Genomic DNA, 18,982 nt, shown 5'->3' with positions numbered 1-18,982 from the left:
ACCACAACAAAGAACCACGTGACGGCGCCTCGCAAGCCTGCGATCGTAAGCTTGTTCCTCTTGCTATCACTGATCTCGTCTTGCTGAGAACCTCCTCATGCATACTACTGATCGATAACAACCAATTCCACCTCGCAATGCATCAACGTAGTCATAATCAAGCCGGCCACGACATCTCCGCATTCAGCTTCATAGCGAGCTGAATACCCGCCTCCCTGTAATTGTCCACGATGACCCCAGTAAGGTTGGTTATGTTCCCATAGAACTCGAGGGAAGCGCGTCCAAGGAGGTCGTACTTGGGCCAGGATGATGAGGGGTTGAGTGTGTTGGCAAAGTGGATGAGCTGAGCTCCCATGTCACCGCCGCCGTAGATGTTCGAAAGCTCCGAACCGTGAGTCTGCGTAAGTGAGACATCGCGATGGATGATCGCGTCAGCCAAATGGCTAGTGAAGAAGAGTGCCGAATGTGCACTCACCGAGCCGAATCCGGGCACATAATTGCGGCGATACACTACGTGAACGTCTCAGCGACTTGTCCGAGCTATGAGACGCCCGCATCGGCGGCGGAGGAGCAAAGCACGTACCATATGCCCAGGCGTCCACGCCCCTTTTCGCAAAGTTCTGGACGAACGCGCGACGGACGGCGTCCACACCGACGTCACCGATCAGCGAAGCGACTCGCTTCCACATCGCCTGGAACTGGTACTTGTCCCCAGTTCCATACGGTGCGCCGAGCGCCGGGACATCAGGATATAGCTCAAGCAGGGACTTCATGTCGGCGTCGCTGATGTCCGGGTAGTACGACGCCTTGATGATCTGCTCAAACTCGGTATCGTTCCTGCACCAGCTCCTATCACATCATCAATTGTCGTTGGAAAAAAGACTGGACGTACGCGATAGGCGGAATGCCGACCGACAGCAGCGTTCCTTCGTCTTCCGCATTTCCTGATCACCAGATGAGTGCATACGGCATGACAGGTGAGAGCATATACGCGTACCTGCGACCACGGGCACTTTCGTAAACTGTCCGTTGGCGAGTAGCTTCTGCGGAGCGTCCGTGATGAACGATCCATCGGCGTGCGGAGTCCAGCTTCCCTGCGAGCCCGCCCGAGTGACGACGTCCACTGGCGCCGTTCTGGCACATGCGAGGGTATCTGCAGAGCCTGAGCAGCCGATGGCCTTGACGAAGTTGTCATACGTGGCTTGTGGGACGGTGTCGTTAATCCATCCCGCCGGCTGAATAGCGCCAGACTCCGCCCAAACGCCGTGGAAGAGGCCCTCAGAGTTCCCTCCATTGATGACCGTGTGTAACGCGGCGGAGACACCCCCGGAGCTCAGGCCGACTCTGCGAAAAGACGTAATGAGCGAAAACTCTGTGTAAAATATTCATAGGCATCCTACAGGGTCACGCGCTCCGGATCGCCGCCGAATTGGGAGATGTACTTCTGGATCCAGCGTAATGACTCGCGTTCTAGTGGAAGAAGATGTCAGTGCCCACGCTGGACAGAACGCTGGACAGACTGAAAATGACTCACGGTCCTGAAGACCAAGGTTCCCAACACCGGCATCCTTCACTTCTTGTCCGGGAAGGAAGCCGAACGCTGTGCGACAGGATAAGGAAGCCATTCCAATAATCCCGATCGAAGAGTCTACGTACGGCCGAGCCTGTTCGCCCGCAAAGATGAGTGGCTGAGCCGCTGGAGGACACGGTAGGCTCACCTATGATTCATCGAAACGAAGATGACAGGCTCTCCGATCTCAACCGATTGCTTGACCAGAACCCGACCGTCTATGCTGCAGGTACAATCAAGGTCAGTTCTCGATTTAATTCTCGTAGCGACTAGGGTCAAAGCATACTCGGAGCTCCCGCCGAAGATGAAGGCGCCTATCTGTCGCGATGGTAAAATTGTCCGCTTTCTCGAAGCCTCAGGCACTCACCGAAGAAGAAGTACTGGCAAAGATCGTGAGCGTGCAATGCCATCCCCTAGTGTGAAGGAGACGTACCGCGACAACAGGCAGCTTCTGATCGGGTTTGACATCTGCGGGGGCGATGACGTTCAGGTTGAGACCTGTTGTATTGTCAGCGGTCCCCTCAGCAGCCAGGGAACCAAGGGAGTGCCGACATACAATCTTCGGCGTACGGCCGTGCAACCAGTTGGGAAAATATACCCAGGTAGGCCACCATCTCGGGAGTGAGCCAGCTGGCTGTCTGAGAGAACGGATTGAGGAAGTTGTAGCACAAGTTCCCGAAGACAGTCGCATTGACAGTCCCGGAGTACGGGATAACGGGCTTCGGTAGGTTGAAACGAAGGTCTCCAACCCTACGAGCCAGTGATTTTCAGCAGCCTCAGACGTCCGAGTGAGTACAACACTTACGGAGGTTGGGCATAAGGAATTCCAAGGAATGAGTTGGTGAATCCGTCCGCCACCCCGACAACAGTGGCATTGTCGAGTTCTACAGTGGGGCTTGCAGATTCAGAGGCATCAAGTGAGGTAGTAGGGGCAGCAAGGGAGTGGATTGCGGTATAGGCAAACAGCAGAAGAAAGTGGAAACGCATGGCCGGCAAACGAAGGTGCTGGCGGTCCACAGTTGAAGCGGCTCAACATACCTCCGAAATTTATATTGCTCGAATGGCCCGAAGTACGTACCAAGGGAAATTAGCGCGGCTCGATGAACAATACTATACCGCCGTAGCCACATTTATGACAGTGGCCGCACCGTATCTGTCTGCTAACGAACAGAGGGGAACCTAATCACGAGGAGACAGCCATTAGAGCAGTTCTTACGATAGATTGGAATGCCGTATTCTGAATAAAGGAGCATAGAGGCGCTCCTATGCTGCTGCATGAAGAGGAAGCAACCTCTTGTGCTTATGGAGTAACAACTGTCAGATGAGTGCATCTGCCAAGGCCCAAGGTATCAGATTGGAACGAAAACCAGGGTGACGTACTTACTACAGTGCGCTGAACGGTGTTTCCCTGTAGCTGTGACCGGATATCTAAGAACGCAAGGACGATTCTCATTGCGGGATAAGACTGAGCGCTCGCCTGAACCTTCGAAGCCCGTCGGCACTGCGGCGAAGTTCTTTTGCAACCAGTAACGCCATTAAGTCGTTGTTATTCTGGGCGTCCCGATGCATTACTAGCGCCTTCCCGGATTCTGGCCCGATCTGTAACCTATATCCTGGAAGACCTGATCATATCAGCGCAGCAGGGAGGGCCCTGCTTGCCGTGACACCATCTGCTGTGCACGTGGCTGACAGCACACAGAACAACATCATGGCTCGTGACGGTTGCAGACGGGCATTAGGCTCAGTACTGAACGCAGCCTACATATCCCAGGTCGACCCACATCGCCCACATCGTTGAAGCTCTACGACCTCACAACGTGCCGCCAGTTCGGCCACGACTCGCGACCGTGAAATAACTGGTGTGACACCAAAACGGTAGTGTGGACGCAAAAGTAGACCTTCTGGACAGAGCTCATTAGCTGAGGTCAAGCACGATAAGACGCCGCGCGGTGAGGGATATGAGATGCGTCGGAACTAGGGTCCAATAGAGCTACTTACGAGGAATTGCAGAAAGAGGTTGCGGTTCGAGACTAGGCCGGACTATGACGCGGCCCGTATGAGGACTCGGCCCACATGACAGATGTATGTGGGCCTTTCTTTGCTTCGTGTGTTACGGAGGTATTCGGTATTCGAGGGCTGAGCGCCAGAATGGTCAAACCTATAACCGTGTTCCTGAGGACGTCCTGCAACTCCACTTGGGAGCCACTACTGATACTAGGTCAGAGCGAGATGATGGGATGGCAGTCCGAGTTCTACGAAGTCCTCGCCTGGTGATGACAAAACGGGTAGACCCTAACCCTGAGATGGTGGTATCTTTGTCGAAGGGCGCCTGACAGCGGGCATGTGCGCTTATGGTGGCCTCTCAAAACTCATACTCGTCCCATCAAAAGCTCTACACAGTACAATAGGAAGTTGAGCTGTGGGTCACCTTTCTCCACTTTGACCATTCTTTGGTTTTCCACTATGTGAAGTACTCCTGCTCCACAGATTGGTCCCGTGACAGACGGGCAATTCCTTGCGTCTCTTTCAAGTCAAGTTCGGGGGCCAACGGCAACCACATGGCCTCACCCCAGAAGACGCGGCCATGATCAGAGCTGGCTTGTGTATGCGCTTATGCAATATGCGTGGACCTTACGCGACATGTGTGGCGTCGACTAGGGGATCGAGCAAGCGAAGCCGAACGAGTTTTGGCTCGCGCCCAAGCGGCCCGGGCAGGATTACGGGTGCATTCGAGACGGATAGTAACAGTTGCATCCTGCGGTCAACTGGCACTTCCTACAAGAACATCGTGCGCATGGGTTTGCAACAAGAAGTATGTGGATGATCATCACGTCTCAGTCCGGGTCTACCAATTCAAATGACGCTGTACTGTCGGTGGTGCACGCAATCATACAAGAATTTCACTCACATCGGGGCCCCGTTCACATTGAAGCGTGGAGGGAGGTTGGCGAAGAGGAGGTGCTGATATCGCCGCGCGTATCGATGGAGACCCTCGTGCCGACCGGCGAACTTGACAGGTCCTGCTGTGAAACAAGGGGACAGATGCGATACAGCATAACCTTGACCTACTCGTATGCATGCATGGTACGCTCTTCTATGTGTAATACACTGTCCAGTCATTGTTCTGATTTGCTCCTTCTGGGTCGTATAATCCGTCTCGGCACTGCATGTTAGCGAAATACATAATCGCCGTCTCTTCTGGTCAATTGCAGGTACGCTTCCGTGCATCAGTTACTGGTTACACTCCGGCCTTCGTCTCCGTACCTTGGTTCCTTCCTTCAATCAGTGCGTCTTGGAAGATTATCTTCCGAGCACAATCCATGCTTATTAGGCAAATCTCCAGCTCGAGTCCTAGGAGGCAAACCTTCGAACGGTTTTGCCATAGGTTGATGGTCGCTAGACCTCTCAATACAGCACGTTCATGAATACTTCGTGTGTCAGAATTCGAGGCGCCAGCGACCGGCACCAGGTCACGGAAGATCCCGCGATGGAAGCAAGCGGTTTCCGTCATCGGCGATGTTGGAGTTGTCAGCATCTGTAGGCTATTCACACAGACGATAGCTGAGCTCCTGTTCGTTCCATTGTACGTCGCCCTATCCTCAACAACAATGAGTAGCGGGGGTACTGAAGTTTATCGTCCTGTATACCACCAGCGCCAATCGATTCCCGCTGTCAAGTCGGTGCGTCTTCTATCCAGAGAGCCGTACTCATCGCTGCAGGCGCACGGCTCGGAGCCGCTCCAAGCTGGCGAATATTTGGGCTAGGCGATATGACTGATCTCATAATTGACTTCATGCACAGCTTCGACCTGAACGGTGACACGTCGCCGTCTACTGGGAGAGGTACGACTTCTATGCACGGGAACAACCCCCTCCGGTGATTTTCTCATGAAGCTCGACCTTGAAGACCCGCCGCTGTTCTGATACTCCGTTGCGTACGGCACGCGCATGATCATGTTCAATGCGTTGAATTCGACTAAGCAACCGTTGTCGGTTCGTGCACCGGAGGCTACCACGCAACACAAAACGTCAAAGTCCGAATTACAGCGCTAATTCGAGAATGAGAGGATTGTCCTGTACAGGGAAATGACTGAGTATGTGTAGGTGTAGTTAGTGTACTGCGAGATTGAGATGGTTGAGATAGTCGATCTGGTCGCTCCGATACGTGTCGTCCTTGTAGCTGAGCGTGTCGTTCCCTGAGAACAAAAGCATGATGGGCGCGGCGAGCCTGTACTTCGGCCAGTAGGTCTTGGGCTTCGGACCATTCGGGTCAAATGTATTCGCGAAGTGGATTAGCAGGTCCGCCATATCACCCCCGCCATACATGTTCGGGATTTCGCCTCCGTGGGTCTGCGGCGATACATGCCCAAGTCAGTATTGGGAATCGACAACGCTTTGGCACTATGACTCACCGAGCCGAATCCATAGACGAAGTTTCGCGTATAGTCTGTGAGTAAGCTCACTGTGAGCTCGTGAAATCGTAGTGAAAGGGCGAGAACATACAGTATGACCAGAAGTCCTGTCTGTTAGCCACAAAACTTCCTAGGAGCCGGTGATTGGAGTCGAAGTCAATATCGCCAGCGATGGACGCTATTCGCTTGAACATCGGGGCGAGCTCGTACTGAGACCCTGTACCGTAAGGCGCCCCCTCGCTCGGATCGTCGGGGTAAAGGTCGAGTACTACTTGTGCTTGAGAATCAGTGATGTTCGGGAATGCCTGTTTGATAAAGTTCAACAGGAGGGTATCATTACTGGCCAGGACATCAGTGGGTCTACACCAGATATAGGGTCACAAAAGTTTGGGACGTACGCTCCATCGGGGAAGGTCAATGTCGCGATTGTGCCTTCATCCTCAGCGATACCTGCGCGAATGTCGTCGAGTTATTCAATAGCAGATGATGCAGTACGAGATGGCACACGTACCATTGACGATCGCCACAGGAGCGAGCTTCCCTTTAACGAGGGCTTGCTGGGGTGGCTCCTGGATGAAGTCTCCATCGGCTGTTATCAACCAAAATTGATCCGCGCTGCTAGCTGATACGTTCTTGATATTCTCCACGGGGACTTGACGGAGACATGCGAGTGTGTCTGTGGCATCGCTGCAGTTGAGCTTCTCAGTAAACTCGTCATATATCCCTTGCGCCAATGGACTGTCGATCCACCCGAGGTGCTGCAGGGCACCGGATTCGCCCCAACTGCCTTTAAACAGGCCTTCGCTGTCACCGCCGTTAGCCACTGTGTGTAGCGTAGCTGACGCGGCTCCAGAGCTGAGGCCAAGCCTGGAAGAGGGACACCCGGGTCAGCAATCAACGGACCCTGAACCGGGCCGATACATATATCCGGGCCAATACATACAGGGTGACACGACTGGGATCCCCGCCAAATGCTGGTATGTACTTCTGAATCCAACGAAGGGCTTCGCGTTCTGCAGATGAAGGGAGCAGAGCGTGTTCCATCTCAAGGTCGTCAAAGAGGAAACAGTTTCGTCGACTTACGATCTCGGAGTCCCATGTTCCCCGAGCCCGCTTCCCTAATTTGTCGGCCGGGGAGGAAACCGTAGGATCCCAGGCTATAATGTAGCATTGTGAGATTTCCGTTGGGCTGAAGGCTGGCTCGCCACGGACCGGTAGTTCATGGAAACCCAAATCACTGGCTCTCCGATCTCGATAGAGCGGTTCACCATGATCCTCCCATCCACGCTTCAGGAATCGAGGTCAGGCGATGTACCCTCCAAAAGGAGATCGTACTTACTTCGAGCTCCCACTAAAATCGAATCCGCCTACGACAACGATTGGTTAGGTTTAACCTACGACTTAGCTTTGGAAGCAAAGCACTCACTGAAGAAGATGTACTACAGATATGTCAGTGGTGTGCAACCAAATATCTGAAGGGAGGACCTACCGCTACAATGGGAAGCTTCTGCCCTGCCTTAATGTTCGCCGGCGCAATCACGTTGAGGTTCAGACCTGAATCACGTATCAGTACTTGCCATGCCGGACGCATACGAGGTTCTCACAGTCTTCACCGAACGTTGACGGCGCTAGAGTGCTGAAGATTGCGAAGTACCTCTTCATTTCATCAGTTGCCCAGCTCGGGAGCACAGTGCCGGTGATACTGATTGTGTTGAGGCACTGAGTTCCCCAGTACGTAGCGTTATGGACGCCTTTGTAAGGAGAATTAGGCTGGGGAGGGGCGAATCGAAGGTCTCCGACACTACATGCCTTTGGCGTCAACGATACGATCGCATGAGCCGACGAAGACAGCTTACGGCGGTTGGGCGAAAGGGATGCCCAAAAAGGAGTTGGTAACGCCGTTAGAGACGCCAAAGAAGGTGCCTTCGTCGAGCTGGATGGTAGGGGCACCTGAAGGGATGGCAGGGGCCGTTGGGGACGTTGAATCTGGTAAAACTGAGGCGGCAGCGGGCGCGATGGAGGGAATGCTCGAAAGCGTGGATGACCCGGTGGTGGGCGATGCACCCAGGGAACAGATAGCCTGAAAGGCAAACAGGTATACAGCGTGGGTGCGCATTGCGTGCTCACAAGAGAAACATATAGTCATCCCCGTCTTATATACGTCGCTGGCTCAGATCTCGGCAATGGTAGCCAACACCCTGGTGCCGATGTTCTTGCAGATGAGGAAAGTGGTCTACTCCGGTGGTTCAGTCGGCTGCATGACCAGCAGAGAGCCGCAGCTATAACACAGACGCGAACGTGAGCATGAGCACATGGCATGACACCGCCCCGAATAGGACAAGTCCTTCCGGCATGATAATGCTTCAGCCATATGCATGTACGCAGATTGCAGTAGTATGCATCAATTATCTTGACAAAGACGCTGTCGAAGTTCTAGGAAGAATGGAGAGAAGTGATGACAGTAGAACGCTGTCAAGTGCCAGTGCTTAATAATGACTTTGAGTGCCAATACACACAACGGCATATGAGCGGTTGGCTCAAAGTAATATGCCGGGATTCTGATCGCGATGAGGTTGGGTTTGGCTATTGCTGTCACTGAATTGGGGTAAGGCGGAGGTTCCTGGGACTTCGCCGACGTACCCGTACCTCACATGGGCTTGTCACCTGTCCGGGCACACATAGGGTTAGGCGGTAATTGTTGTCGATCTTGAGCAAGGGCTCACATCAGCTCGTGGGGTCTGATCAATCGGAGAATCAACTTATAAGATTCGTTGCTTTGTTTCCTGATGCTTCAACCGGCATACAGTCGACACCCTCTTAACCCATGGCCCACGGGACAGGCCCAAATATATGGCTTTTGAGGGGTTATGGGCTACCAGAACTTTAGCGCCTTCTAAGCGCCCTGATAAGTCCCAGTCAAGTAGCGAGCGCTGAACAGGCGTCTACTGACCCTTCGAGGGAGCGCTATGGTTGAAGCATGGATGGATGCTGGGAGGACACTAGGAAGCATGTATCGAGTACTTTGTGGGTTATTGATGAACGAAATCTCAATGTGACCACTATTACCGTATGGGTTTTGAGCCCTAGAAGGCTATGGGTTGATACTGGGGACCTATGGGTTATGGGGTCGAATTCCCCCTATCCCGACTTGGGAAAGCCAAAATCCTATGGGTTTTTAGAGTTTATGGGTTACCAGGGGTATGGGTTAGGAGGGTGTCGACTGTATCTGACTCGCGTGTGTTTGTTTTTTCAGCTTTGCTTGCTGGTGGCAATTTTGCACTCGGAGGGCTACGAAGGCGACAAACAACGAATTCGTCAAATTTGCCATTGACGGGGCTAGCAAAAAAGATCAACGCACTGCGCGCTAGGGTTCAGATGAGCCATATATAAGACGTACCGAAGAGCAAGAATCACCCAATCGCATTGAATTCGACGGAGTCTGTGAAAAGGGCTTTGAAGACAGCTCTGCCGCCAAGCATCTGACCATGTTGCGGGCCAGCAATGTGCGCCACTTCCAAGCTGATGCATTCCGATAAAGCATAAAGAAATCTACTAGACATAAGGGCTAGTCCAAGGCACGCGACCTCTGGTCTAATTTACGTTCAGATTCAAGTAGTTGATGAAGTCGATCTCCGCCGCGCGATACGTGTCATCCTTGTGCCCAAAAGTGCCTTCCCTCCCCTGCGACTTGTTCCCGGTGAACGTCAGCATCGTTGGTTGCCATAGGGTGTACTTTGGCCAAAAGAGCTGAGAGGGCGACCCGTTGGGATCAAGCCTATTCACGAAATGGATGAACATGTCAGCCATGTCTCCCGCCTGGTACATGTTGGGAAGTTCTGAGCCATGCGTCTGTAAGGCCCAAGATAACCAGCTTGTCAGTTCATGACTCGCCATCGCCTTTGGACCGAAGTTACTCACCACTCCGAATCCGGAAACGAAGAAGCGCTCGTAGTCTGTCCAACGGAACACCCGTTAGCAACGTATTGGCTACATGTTAGGTGCAAATTGTGACGCACAATAGGAATACACGTCAATCCCTTGTTGTACGAGGCTGCGGGCATAGAGCCTGTGGTTGGAGTCGAAACTGATGTCACCGCTGAGGGAGGCAATACGCTTGTATTGAGGGGCCAGCTCATATTGATGGCCAGTACCATACGGTGCACCCAACGACGGATCATTGGGATAGAGACCAAGTAAAGTACTCATATCCTTATCTGTGATGTTCGGGAAGGAACCCTTGACGAATTCTTGCAAAAGTGTGTCGTTCCTGTGAGGCGCAAGACATTAAGAAAATCCAGTGCCTGCGCAGACAAGCCAAGAGGCGGCGACCGACGTACGCGCCGTTCGGGAAGGCTAAAGTAGGAAGTGTTCCCTCATCCTCGGCGATACCTAAGCGTACGCAACGCACATACGTCATTGCTTGGACACTGTCACACAAGCTTGAGTGCCTACCGGTAACAACAGTGGCGCGAGATACCTGTCCACGAGCTAGAGCCAGTTGAGGGAGCTCTCGGATGAAAGTCCCGTCCGCAGTCAGTAACCAAAATGTCCCACTTTGGGCCACCGTGGTGAAATTTTCGACTGGCACTTGACGCATACAATCGAGGGAGTCGGGGGCGCCCGAGCAGCCAAGAGCGTCTGCGAAGGCATCGTAGGTCGCTTGAGCGGCAGGGCTATCGATCCAAGGAGAGTGCTGAATAGCACCAGATTCGGCCCAGAGAGCGCGGAAGAGACTCTCACTATCGCCACCGTTTGCAATTGTATGGAGGGTGGCGGATGTCGCACCTGAACTCAGCCCAAGCCTGGACATGATGCCATTGAATCAGGCGGAATCAAAGCAAGGCACGATTGGAATACGTACAGCGTCACCTTATCAGGATCTCCCCCAAACGCAGAGATATATTTCTGGATCCAGCGAAGCGCTTGGCGCTCTGGGAAACTCGTCAGCATGTGAAGATGTCGTATCGTGTTCATTGGTGTACTGACGGTCTTGGAGTCCCAAATTGCCCACGCCTGCTTCTCCTACCTCTCTTCCCGGGAGGAAGCCGAAAGCTGTGGCGACCTATAAGCATCGGCTTAGATATGTATGATACGTACGTACGTCCCAACCTGAGGAAGGGACTGTCACTTGTAGCAAAGACAATGGAGGCCGGAATAGACTCACCGATAATTCATAGACACCCAAATCACCGGTTCTTTCAGTTCGTGGGAGCGGTTCACCATGATTCTCCCATCTACGCTGCAATCATTCATTCAGTTCGAAGTTGTGGTACATGGACGAGACTTCCGCTTACTTGTAACTTCCACCGAAGTCAAAGTCACCTGTATGACACTATAAATATAGCCCAGCGCTCTCAATATCTTACTCAAACTGACTGAAAAAGATATACTGTACTGCATGTTAGATTAACTATGCCCGCTAGAGGTAGATGGGGCTTACCGCTATGACGGGTAGCTTGTCGCCTGGCTCCGTGTTCGCAGGAGCGATGACGTTCAGGTTCAAACCTTATTCAAATCTGATCGATCTCGACGTTCCGCTGGGCAGCAAGTGGAGAGGACATACAATTTTCATCAAAAGGGGCGGGTGGAGACACCGTGAATATTCCCAAGTAATCGACCATTTCAGGGGTATAATATGATGGAACCGTTTGCGCTCCGAGGAACAAGGTATTGATGCACTGGTTCCCCCAGTATGACGCGTTGATAACTCCAGAGTAGGGCAAAACGGGCTTTGGCAGGCTCAAACGAAGTTCGCCGACGCTGAGGAAGGATGGGTAAGCCTTACGGTTGACACGGATTGAGTGCAACACGAACGGCGGTTGTGCGAAGGGAATGCCTAGGAAAGAGTTTGTCCAGCCATCCGAGGTGCCAAAGACGGTTGCATTGTCGAGCGTCACTATGGGAGCACCCGGAGGTACGGCGAGATCTGAGCTAGAGGCGGTAGAATGCGGAGAGGCCAAGACTGAGAGCAGAGCCAAGGGACAGACTGTCAGCAAGACGAACAGGTAGCAAGTATAGACAGGCATGAGATTCTGATGCACAAGGAAGCCTCACTTACCTTATAACGCGAGCTGGAGGCGCTTTGGAACATGGCAAGAATTGTTCTTGTTCGGTGCGTTCAAGGCTAGAAGCTCAACATGAAGTCTGGCCAGGGAAGAGCAGATCAAATACTGGAAGCAGGAGCCCTTTCATCGGGGAATGTCCCAAACTGGCATCCAATTGGGCCCTTCTAAGTCAGGAATCGAAGTGCATGCGATAGTTGAGGCCTCTGGGAGTCCCATCTACGGTTGTGGAGTGTGCATTGCCAAAGCGAGTCAGAATCTTGCGTATCGGGCTCCTCAGCTAGAGGAAAAGGCTTACTTTTGCTTAGATATCTCTTCATGCGGTTGCTTCAGCCGAGACGTCGAGCGCAAATGCATGACGTGAGACATCTAGATTTTCGGGAGGTAGTGCCTATGTAATGGACGTGGCCGTCGTCGGAAAAATGTCGTCGCTCCTGCATATGCTGCAACTCAGGGGCTCTTGCCATACAATGGGATAATCACAGTCCTGACTATACAGTCTGAAGTCGCGAAAAGTTTAGACATCCTGAAGTAGGATAGCAAGCACCACGGACAGAATATAACGACGAGTTCTCGACACTTGAGCTTGTGGCGTCCACGGGAGGAACCGTGGGAAACCATTGATGTCGGCAGGATAGGTCCAGACTCATCTTAGTCCAAGTTCTCTTCTTGGTCGCTCGCGAGTCGCCATACTTAGATCCCTCAAGCTTGAGCTTGAACGCTCGAAGTTGCACTTTGTGGCGGTAGTCACCTAAACATAAATACCCAGCTTCCCCTCGTCATGCCACCCTTCCATCCATGAACGGTATCTCTTTGTGGCGTTTAAGGCATCATCCCAGGAGGAACACCGAACGGCGACTACGCACAGCTTGGTCGAGGCAGCTCAAAGCTTGTACGAATGTACGACGGTTGGCAACAAATGTATTGGGTATGTCTCAGGTCCATATTCGGTTCCATGAGGAAACGGAACGCGATTCCTGACGTTTAGAATCAGAGCACCGAGTACCCAGTTCCGAGATGATGGACTCTAGTACGTTATACCTAAGTCACGATCTAGTCCCCGCGTCGAGTGTTCATACGATGCCAGCACGAACGCCGCCCTTCAGATTCCTGCCTAGCCGATGCGTGTAGGACGGTGTCTGGCGCCTGCAAACATGTCCTCTTCTCTCCCAAATTCGCTTTCTATTCTCGCCTCCCTCCGTAAAGCCCAGAAATGCCTAGACCTATGACCAATTCTCGTCAAGTAGTGTCGCCTAGAAGGCCTCTGCCTACCTGAAGAGGCCATTCGTCAACCCTAATCTGCACACCCAGTTTGCACATGATCCCTTCGCTCGTCCGCGGCCGTGGTCTCCGCCCAAGCGTCTGAGCGCTCAGAAGCCGTGTAGCTCTTCTCCACCCGACACGGCAAGTTGACCGCTACTTAGGTTGTCTCAGGGCACATCTCAATGGAGAACGACCTTTGTGTTCTCATCGGCATCGGTGAGCCGCAACACTACATGTTCTCTCCGCTGATGGGCATCCCGCGCACAATCGCCTCGGGTCAAAGTCCTGCCCGGCATCCGCGTATGACGCGCGCGAATATGAGACGCTCCGAGAAAGACAGTCACTGTCCTCGAAACGATCAGGTCCCAGCACTCTTGCGGCCGAGAAGCTACCAGTGGAATCCGTCACCGTCGCCGGACGTTCTGATCTTCAAATCCGACCACACGTTTTGGTAAGCGACTGCTTTCAGTGACATGCATATAGTAAACAGTTGGACTAATGAACTGCATGTCCGGGACAGGCGGGATGCCGCAGCGAAGCTCCCAACCGACATCCGAGACGGCGCGCGCGGGCTCCCAGTCGTCAACGTCTGGTAGTCATCCGGCGTTCCTTTACCCTCCCGGTCCCAATGGCGATGTTGGTTGGCCTGGATCATGCCCCCCAAATGGAACGCCTAACGCGTTCCAGCTGACCACTCTACATATGAACTTGGCATCGCACATGTATATCACGTCTAGCGCCACCTCCCCGACGATGCCGACCCCCTTCCCGGCGTGTCTCGTCAGAGTCAATGCATCGAACCTCTTGCGGCCCATCGAAATGCCAGTCGGCTGCAAGCCGGTTGTGGCGGCAGATTGGCGCACGCTCGGCATAAAGACCTCGTCGCAGCGGATCGAGTACGTTGAGCGCAGGCGTACCAGACGTGGCTTCACATGCCTGTCCGAGTCGGATCGGACGCCTGAGGAGCCTGAGTGGCAACCTTGACTCGAAGGAGGCTGAGCGGGCACGGCTGACGTGTTGCGGTGAGTTGTCCTGAAACCAATAGTTATTGGTGGAGAAATGACATTTGTCAGCGCTCCCAGTGTAGATCTTATAACAGATACTTTAACTCACCCGAACAGGTCATACGCGCTCACCCTGAGGTCAGCATCGTGATTTCCCCTCGCTCCCTCGCTCGTACGGTTCTTTCAGGGGGCCCAGAGGCACACCTCTACCTGATAGTGCGACGGAAGTGGCCTCAGAGAGGTATTTCCGTGCAGGGCTGACCTTGCCTGTCGCTGGTGGACAGGGTAGGTGTGGAGCAGATGAACTAGATCCAATACCGTGAAATATTGCGTTCAGAGCAACTCTATTGCCGCAACGGTCCATTGGAGTTCTCAAATTGACTCGGAAAGCGTCAAGCTGATGAGTACGACTGGCTGAACATCCTGGGTACACCGAGCCTCTCACCCGGTGCCTGCTCGCTCGAGACGAAGAAAAGCACTGTTGTCTCGTCACCAGTACGAGCCTGTATCATGGCTTAGGCTATGGCAGCTACAAGGACTTTATAACGGAGTGGACTTGATGGGGCGGTGCTTGGGTAGATATCTGCCGCACTGAGGTTCGCAAAGCTCTGTCTTATTGTATCGGAAACTACATGCGCCCGTCAATGATGGACCGCGTGGAAGGGGGTTCGGTTCCCAATCAAAGCGTACGCTCACCGTAGTCATTTTGCCATCCACCTATCGACAGCAGAACATCCACCCGCTGTGATTAGGCCCCGCCGCCGCCCCAGTTGCCAAACGGGGCCCTACGTCACAATCTTGCGATAGCGTATGTGCATCAACGCACGCATCAAAACATGGATTGCGCCAGGATGCAGTAATCAAGAATAGATGTATTACGATGTATAATGCGCGCGCAATCCAAGAACGTATGCTAAGCTACTGGTACAGCGTCCATACCGCCGTGTACGTCCTCACATGGCCCATAACAACACCGAGCCAAGTCAGGCTAGACATCAAGGGCAGCGCGGCGGCCTATCAGAACAGCAGCCCGCCCGCACTCACGAGCCCCGAGACGAGCACGGCGGCCCACATCGCGACGGACGCGAGCTCCACCGGCAGCGCCCCGTTCCCGGCGGCCTTGTCCGTGCTCGCGGCCGCCGTCCCGCTGACCGTCGCGGCGGCCTTGCCGACGGTGGGGGACGGGGCGCTGCCGCTGGCGCCGTTCATCGCGGTCGCGGTGGACGAGAGCGTGGCGAAGCCGACGGACGCGGGGTCCGCGCGGAAGACGGAGTACACGTTCTTGAGGAAGGTGTCGCCGACGATCCAGGGCGGCGCGGAGGTGCCCGAGGTGTCGAGCGCGAAGAAGCCGCCGACGCAGGTGGACTCGGAGACCTGCATGAGCAGGAAGTCCGCGTTGGAGACGGGCCAGGAGATCGAGGACGAGCCGAAGCGCAGCGCCACGGTGACATCGGTGCTGCATGCTGTTTATTGGTTGTGCGAAGTCAGTGACCGAGCGGGGCTTTCTGGTGGGGTGGAACGTACGATAAGTATAATAGCCGGCGTTGTCGCCTGTGAGGGCCTGGCTGCCGGGTATCTGGGCGTAGAGCGCGGCGATGGCGTCATTTGGGCCTCCGACGAGCGTGGTGCCGGTATCAATGGCAGCGTAGGATGCGGAGCCCGAGGTGAAGTTCACGGAGTTGCCGTTCACAGTCAATCCTACAACGCATGGCTCAGCATATGCAGAGGGGGGCCGATGGTTTGTGACTTACCAGTAAGCTCTTGTATCCAGTAACCCTCTTGACCGCTTGGGATATCTTGGTAGTCGATGTCCCCAGTGTATAGGGAGGAATTGGTCGAACCAATATTAAAGGTTCCACCAGGCTCGAGCTGTTGCGCGTTCGTGTCATTGACGAAACGCGTGAGCTGAAATGCCATGAGAGGCTCGTCTAGAGTGCCACCGCTGTTCACGAGCGCTTCCCAGAAGGGAGTCGCTCCTGACGACGCGATGCTCTGGAAGCCGAGGCCCATGAGCCCAGAGACAGGCGAGCTCAAGAGGTTCGAGGATATCTGGGTAACGACACCTACGGGTATGCGGTTAAGGACATATGAATTGATTCAGATTGAAATGTGACATACCGAATGTCTGTGCGCTGACTTCGAAGCCGGCCATCTGGACGACATCCTGTCCTAGCGTCCCACGAGCCGCACCTGAGCCATAGCTGATAGAGAATGCGGTATTCAAGTTGTTGAATGTTGTCGACGCTAAGAATAGAGATTAGCAGACGCTTTCAGCTAAGGGGATGCCTGTGCGTTTTGGCGTTTTGGACTCATGATGTTAGGAGGCGGCGTCGATGCGGTGAAAATTTGCGGCACGTCATTCCGCACGCGCATGAAGTGCCTGCAGCGGGTCGGACCTTGCGATACGCCAATGACGCAGGGCAGAAGCCGTGGCAAGGACTAGGCACTCACCATTGGGATTGAAAGTAGGAATTCCATTGCTTGATGATGACACGCCGTCTGCCGCGGCTAACCACAAGTCGCTGCGGGGACGTCAGTCGAGGCGGTGGAGTGGGAGAAGGACTGCACGCACGATGACCCCGTATCAAGAATGACGTCGTAGGAGACGGCGGGAGTGCCGACCGCTATTGAGCCATAGAAGCTCGAATCTGCACCCTGGTTCGTGAGGCTGAAAATGCATGGTGAATAGAGCGATCGCAACACAAGACAAATGGCGACGTACAGGTTAAAACCGCTTGCACGCTTCTCCAGGCCGGACTTGGTACCATACTTGATTTCCAACAAGTCCTTCTGAGCCTTGAGCCATTCTGAGCCATTGCGCACGGGTTTTCGTCGAAGTAGGGGTATTGAGCGGGATAATGATGTGGGTGCTGGTTGGGGAGCAGCAAGAGACTCGGGTGCGAGTGCGAGGACAGAGAGGGCTAATGAGTAGGGCAGGAGATGCATGGCGGGAGTCGTAAACGGGATAAGGATAATACTGGAGGTAAAGAGAGATTGTCGTGAGAGGGAGAGTGGCCGGAGGAAGCGAGTGGAGGGAGTATAAGTAGCAGGTGGAATCCGACGCAGCTGCGCACAGCGCGGCGGGCCAAGGATATGATGCCGCTCCGCTGAGTAATTGTCCCGCGTATGATCTTCCGCGGGCGGAGTCCCCGGCGCGCTGGCAGCCGATAGCAGGTGCACCGAGGTGGTCGCACGTTGCAGAGAGCCGACAGGAGAGGGAGCAGGAGTCGGAAGAGGACGAGGATGAGGACGAGGCAGCTGCAGTCAGGAAATAACAACGACGCCCGCCTCGGCCCCAAGCCGCCGGCGATCCCCACTCAATAGGCGCCCTCCCGATGCCAAGCCGCAGATCCGATTCGATTCGCCCGCCGCTGAGGCCCTTCTTGTGAGCACCTTGCGCCGTCCAACGCCATCCACTCGCTCAGCTTTGCACGCACCCATATCCCTGCATATTTCTTCTGTGCAGCCATGTGTAGGCTTCGCCTCTGCTAGGTAATGCCCTACGCTGTGTTCAGATATCCATAACGTTCATCGTCAGATTCCTGCCCAGCCGATCGTCCTGCCTTGGCGGCCGCTCGTCGGCTTTCATCCGGTCAAGGTTGCAAACGGCATGTATATTTACCCCAATCATTCTCAAGACGACGATGATCTCATCCTAGACTTCATCTACTGGCTCACCAGATCCTGTCCAAAGTCCCTCAACTTCGGCGTCGCGCCAGGTTACCTCGCATCCTGGGTGCTGCAGGACGACTCCACAAGCCTGTCGTCTGCGGATGACACGAACTCCGCTCGCAGCCTTGTCATGATTCATGCAAGCAGAGCCCTCGCTGCCCGCAGCATGTCGCGGCTCATTTCTGACGCGAGCTCGGATCTCCAGGTACTTATGAATCTCTCAGTCAGTCTACCCATAACGTTCTTTCTAAACTCGTTCCGTACCCCTCTTGTACTCATATTTTTGACCGTCGCACACACGACTGCCGGACTCTTGAACTCTCCGCAGAAGCCCTTCCGCAGCTCTTTTCGCCAAAGGACAGCCACTTGCTGCGGTGCCGACGGCCGGCTCCAACATTCCTCCTATCGTGCCTTCATCTCCTGTCGGCTGACCTCGAGGCCACGAGTACAATGCGTAGCTCATTATATTCGCGCATACACGCCGCCTTTCGTATGTGGACTTGTCTCCCGCATCATCGCACTAGCTTAAGACGTAAGCCTTTCTACACTTTATCCATCTATAACTTCTCCGCCCTCGCGGCCCTTGGGAAGTGCGTACCGGGAGGGTGCGCGAGGGCTTTACTCGAAAGTTCCGCTCTCCAGGCGCGCCTGCCAGTGCATACAGCCTCCCGACCCCGTTGGAAACGACTTTGGAGGATATAGAATTCAGGCACGTCGGGGCTCGTTCGCCTGGGTCGTCCCGCATACATGGTGGTCCCTGCAGGACTGGTGAATCCAGACTTCGTGCCCGGTCCGTTGCAGAGGTGGTCGGCACGTTGAAGCCTCCCAAGCCTAAGTAGATCTTGGCGCTCTTGGCTTGGTTCCTGCTCTGTCTCGCGCCCAACTTCGTGTGAGGTTCCAGTGTGAGGTTCAAGAGGATGAGAACGAGACGACAGTTGGAACATTCTCAATCTGGACCTTGGTGTCGTAGTCGACCGACGTGGTGGCGCTCTGGCCCCAC

General features: G+C 54.2%; 6 protein-coding genes across 6 annotated transcripts; 1 reads left to right on the top strand and 5 right to left on the bottom strand.

The window, feature by feature from the left end:
- Positions 1 to 157: 157 nt before the first annotated feature.
- On the bottom strand, positions 158 to 2,557 carry DICSQDRAFT_172135 (alpha/beta-hydrolase; the record flags this gene model as incomplete). The annotated part of the gene is made up of 14 exons (XM_007367866.1): positions 158 to 397; positions 476 to 510; positions 584 to 837; positions 893 to 944; positions 998 to 1,344; positions 1,401 to 1,470; positions 1,535 to 1,600; positions 1,657 to 1,664; positions 1,719 to 1,793; positions 1,857 to 1,884; positions 1,938 to 1,950; positions 2,004 to 2,068; positions 2,127 to 2,320; positions 2,376 to 2,557. The coding sequence occupies 14 exons, from the start codon at positions 2,555 to 2,557 to the stop codon at positions 158 to 160; spliced, it is 1,629 nt and encodes a 542-aa protein (XP_007367928.1).
- A 1,519-nt stretch (positions 2,558 to 4,076) lies between these two features.
- Positions 4,077 to 4,977, top strand: DICSQDRAFT_156326 (uncharacterized protein). The gene is made up of 3 exons (XM_007367865.1): positions 4,077 to 4,654; positions 4,745 to 4,855; positions 4,914 to 4,977. Exons 1-2 carry the CDS (start codon positions 4,385 to 4,387, stop codon positions 4,754 to 4,756), a joined length of 282 nt encoding a protein of 93 aa, XP_007367927.1. The 5' UTR covers positions 4,077 to 4,384; the 3' UTR covers positions 4,757 to 4,855; positions 4,914 to 4,977.
- A 700-nt stretch (positions 4,978 to 5,677) lies between these two features.
- Positions 5,678 to 8,097, bottom strand: DICSQDRAFT_156325 (carotenoid ester lipase; the record flags this gene model as incomplete). Its single annotated transcript, XM_007367864.1, has 14 exons — positions 5,678 to 5,919; positions 5,982 to 6,016; positions 6,073 to 6,320; positions 6,380 to 6,431; positions 6,493 to 6,848; positions 6,925 to 6,994; positions 7,065 to 7,138; positions 7,194 to 7,268; positions 7,321 to 7,348; positions 7,408 to 7,420; positions 7,471 to 7,535; positions 7,586 to 7,782; positions 7,838 to 7,967; positions 8,046 to 8,097. The coding sequence occupies 14 exons, from the start codon at positions 8,095 to 8,097 to the stop codon at positions 5,680 to 5,682; spliced, it is 1,635 nt and encodes a 544-aa protein (XP_007367926.1).
- Positions 8,098 to 9,572: 1,475 nt separating this feature from the next.
- Positions 9,573 to 12,007, bottom strand: DICSQDRAFT_172133 (alpha/beta-hydrolase; the record flags this gene model as incomplete). Its single annotated transcript, XM_007367863.1, has 13 exons — positions 9,573 to 9,830; positions 9,900 to 9,934; positions 9,998 to 10,248; positions 10,319 to 10,370; positions 10,434 to 10,783; positions 10,843 to 10,912; positions 10,968 to 11,033; positions 11,083 to 11,090; positions 11,146 to 11,220; positions 11,276 to 11,303; positions 11,358 to 11,370; positions 11,422 to 11,486; positions 11,545 to 12,007. 13 exons carry the CDS (start codon positions 12,005 to 12,007, stop codon positions 9,573 to 9,575), a joined length of 1,734 nt encoding a protein of 577 aa, XP_007367925.1.
- A 2,402-nt stretch (positions 12,008 to 14,409) lies between these two features.
- DICSQDRAFT_138643 (uncharacterized protein) lies at positions 14,410 to 14,944 on the bottom strand. Its single transcript, XM_007367862.1, has one exon. The coding sequence runs from the start codon at positions 14,672 to 14,674 to the stop codon at positions 14,450 to 14,452; it is 225 nt and encodes a 74-aa protein (XP_007367924.1). The 5' UTR covers positions 14,675 to 14,944; the 3' UTR covers positions 14,410 to 14,449.
- Positions 14,945 to 15,450: 506 nt separating this feature from the next.
- On the bottom strand, positions 15,451 to 17,256 carry DICSQDRAFT_17732 (acid protease; the record flags this gene model as incomplete). Its single annotated transcript, XM_007367861.1, has 7 exons — positions 15,451 to 15,773; positions 15,835 to 16,008; positions 16,062 to 16,373; positions 16,429 to 16,554; positions 16,762 to 16,832; positions 16,883 to 16,978; positions 17,033 to 17,256. Coding segments are annotated over 7 exons (1,326 nt in total), but the record flags the coding sequence as incomplete, so codon positions are not given.
- Between the last annotated feature and the right edge of the window lie 1,726 nt (positions 17,257 to 18,982).

The sequence above is a fragment of the Dichomitus squalens genome, assembly GCF_000275845.1.
Source record: "Dichomitus squalens LYAD-421 SS1 unplaced genomic scaffold DICSQscaffold_29, whole genome shotgun sequence".
NCBI classification, from domain to species: domain Eukaryota; kingdom Fungi; phylum Basidiomycota; class Agaricomycetes; order Polyporales; family Polyporaceae; genus Dichomitus; species Dichomitus squalens.
The sequence above is the reverse complement of the archived record's forward strand: the minus strand, read 5'-3'. Positions and strand labels throughout refer to the sequence as shown.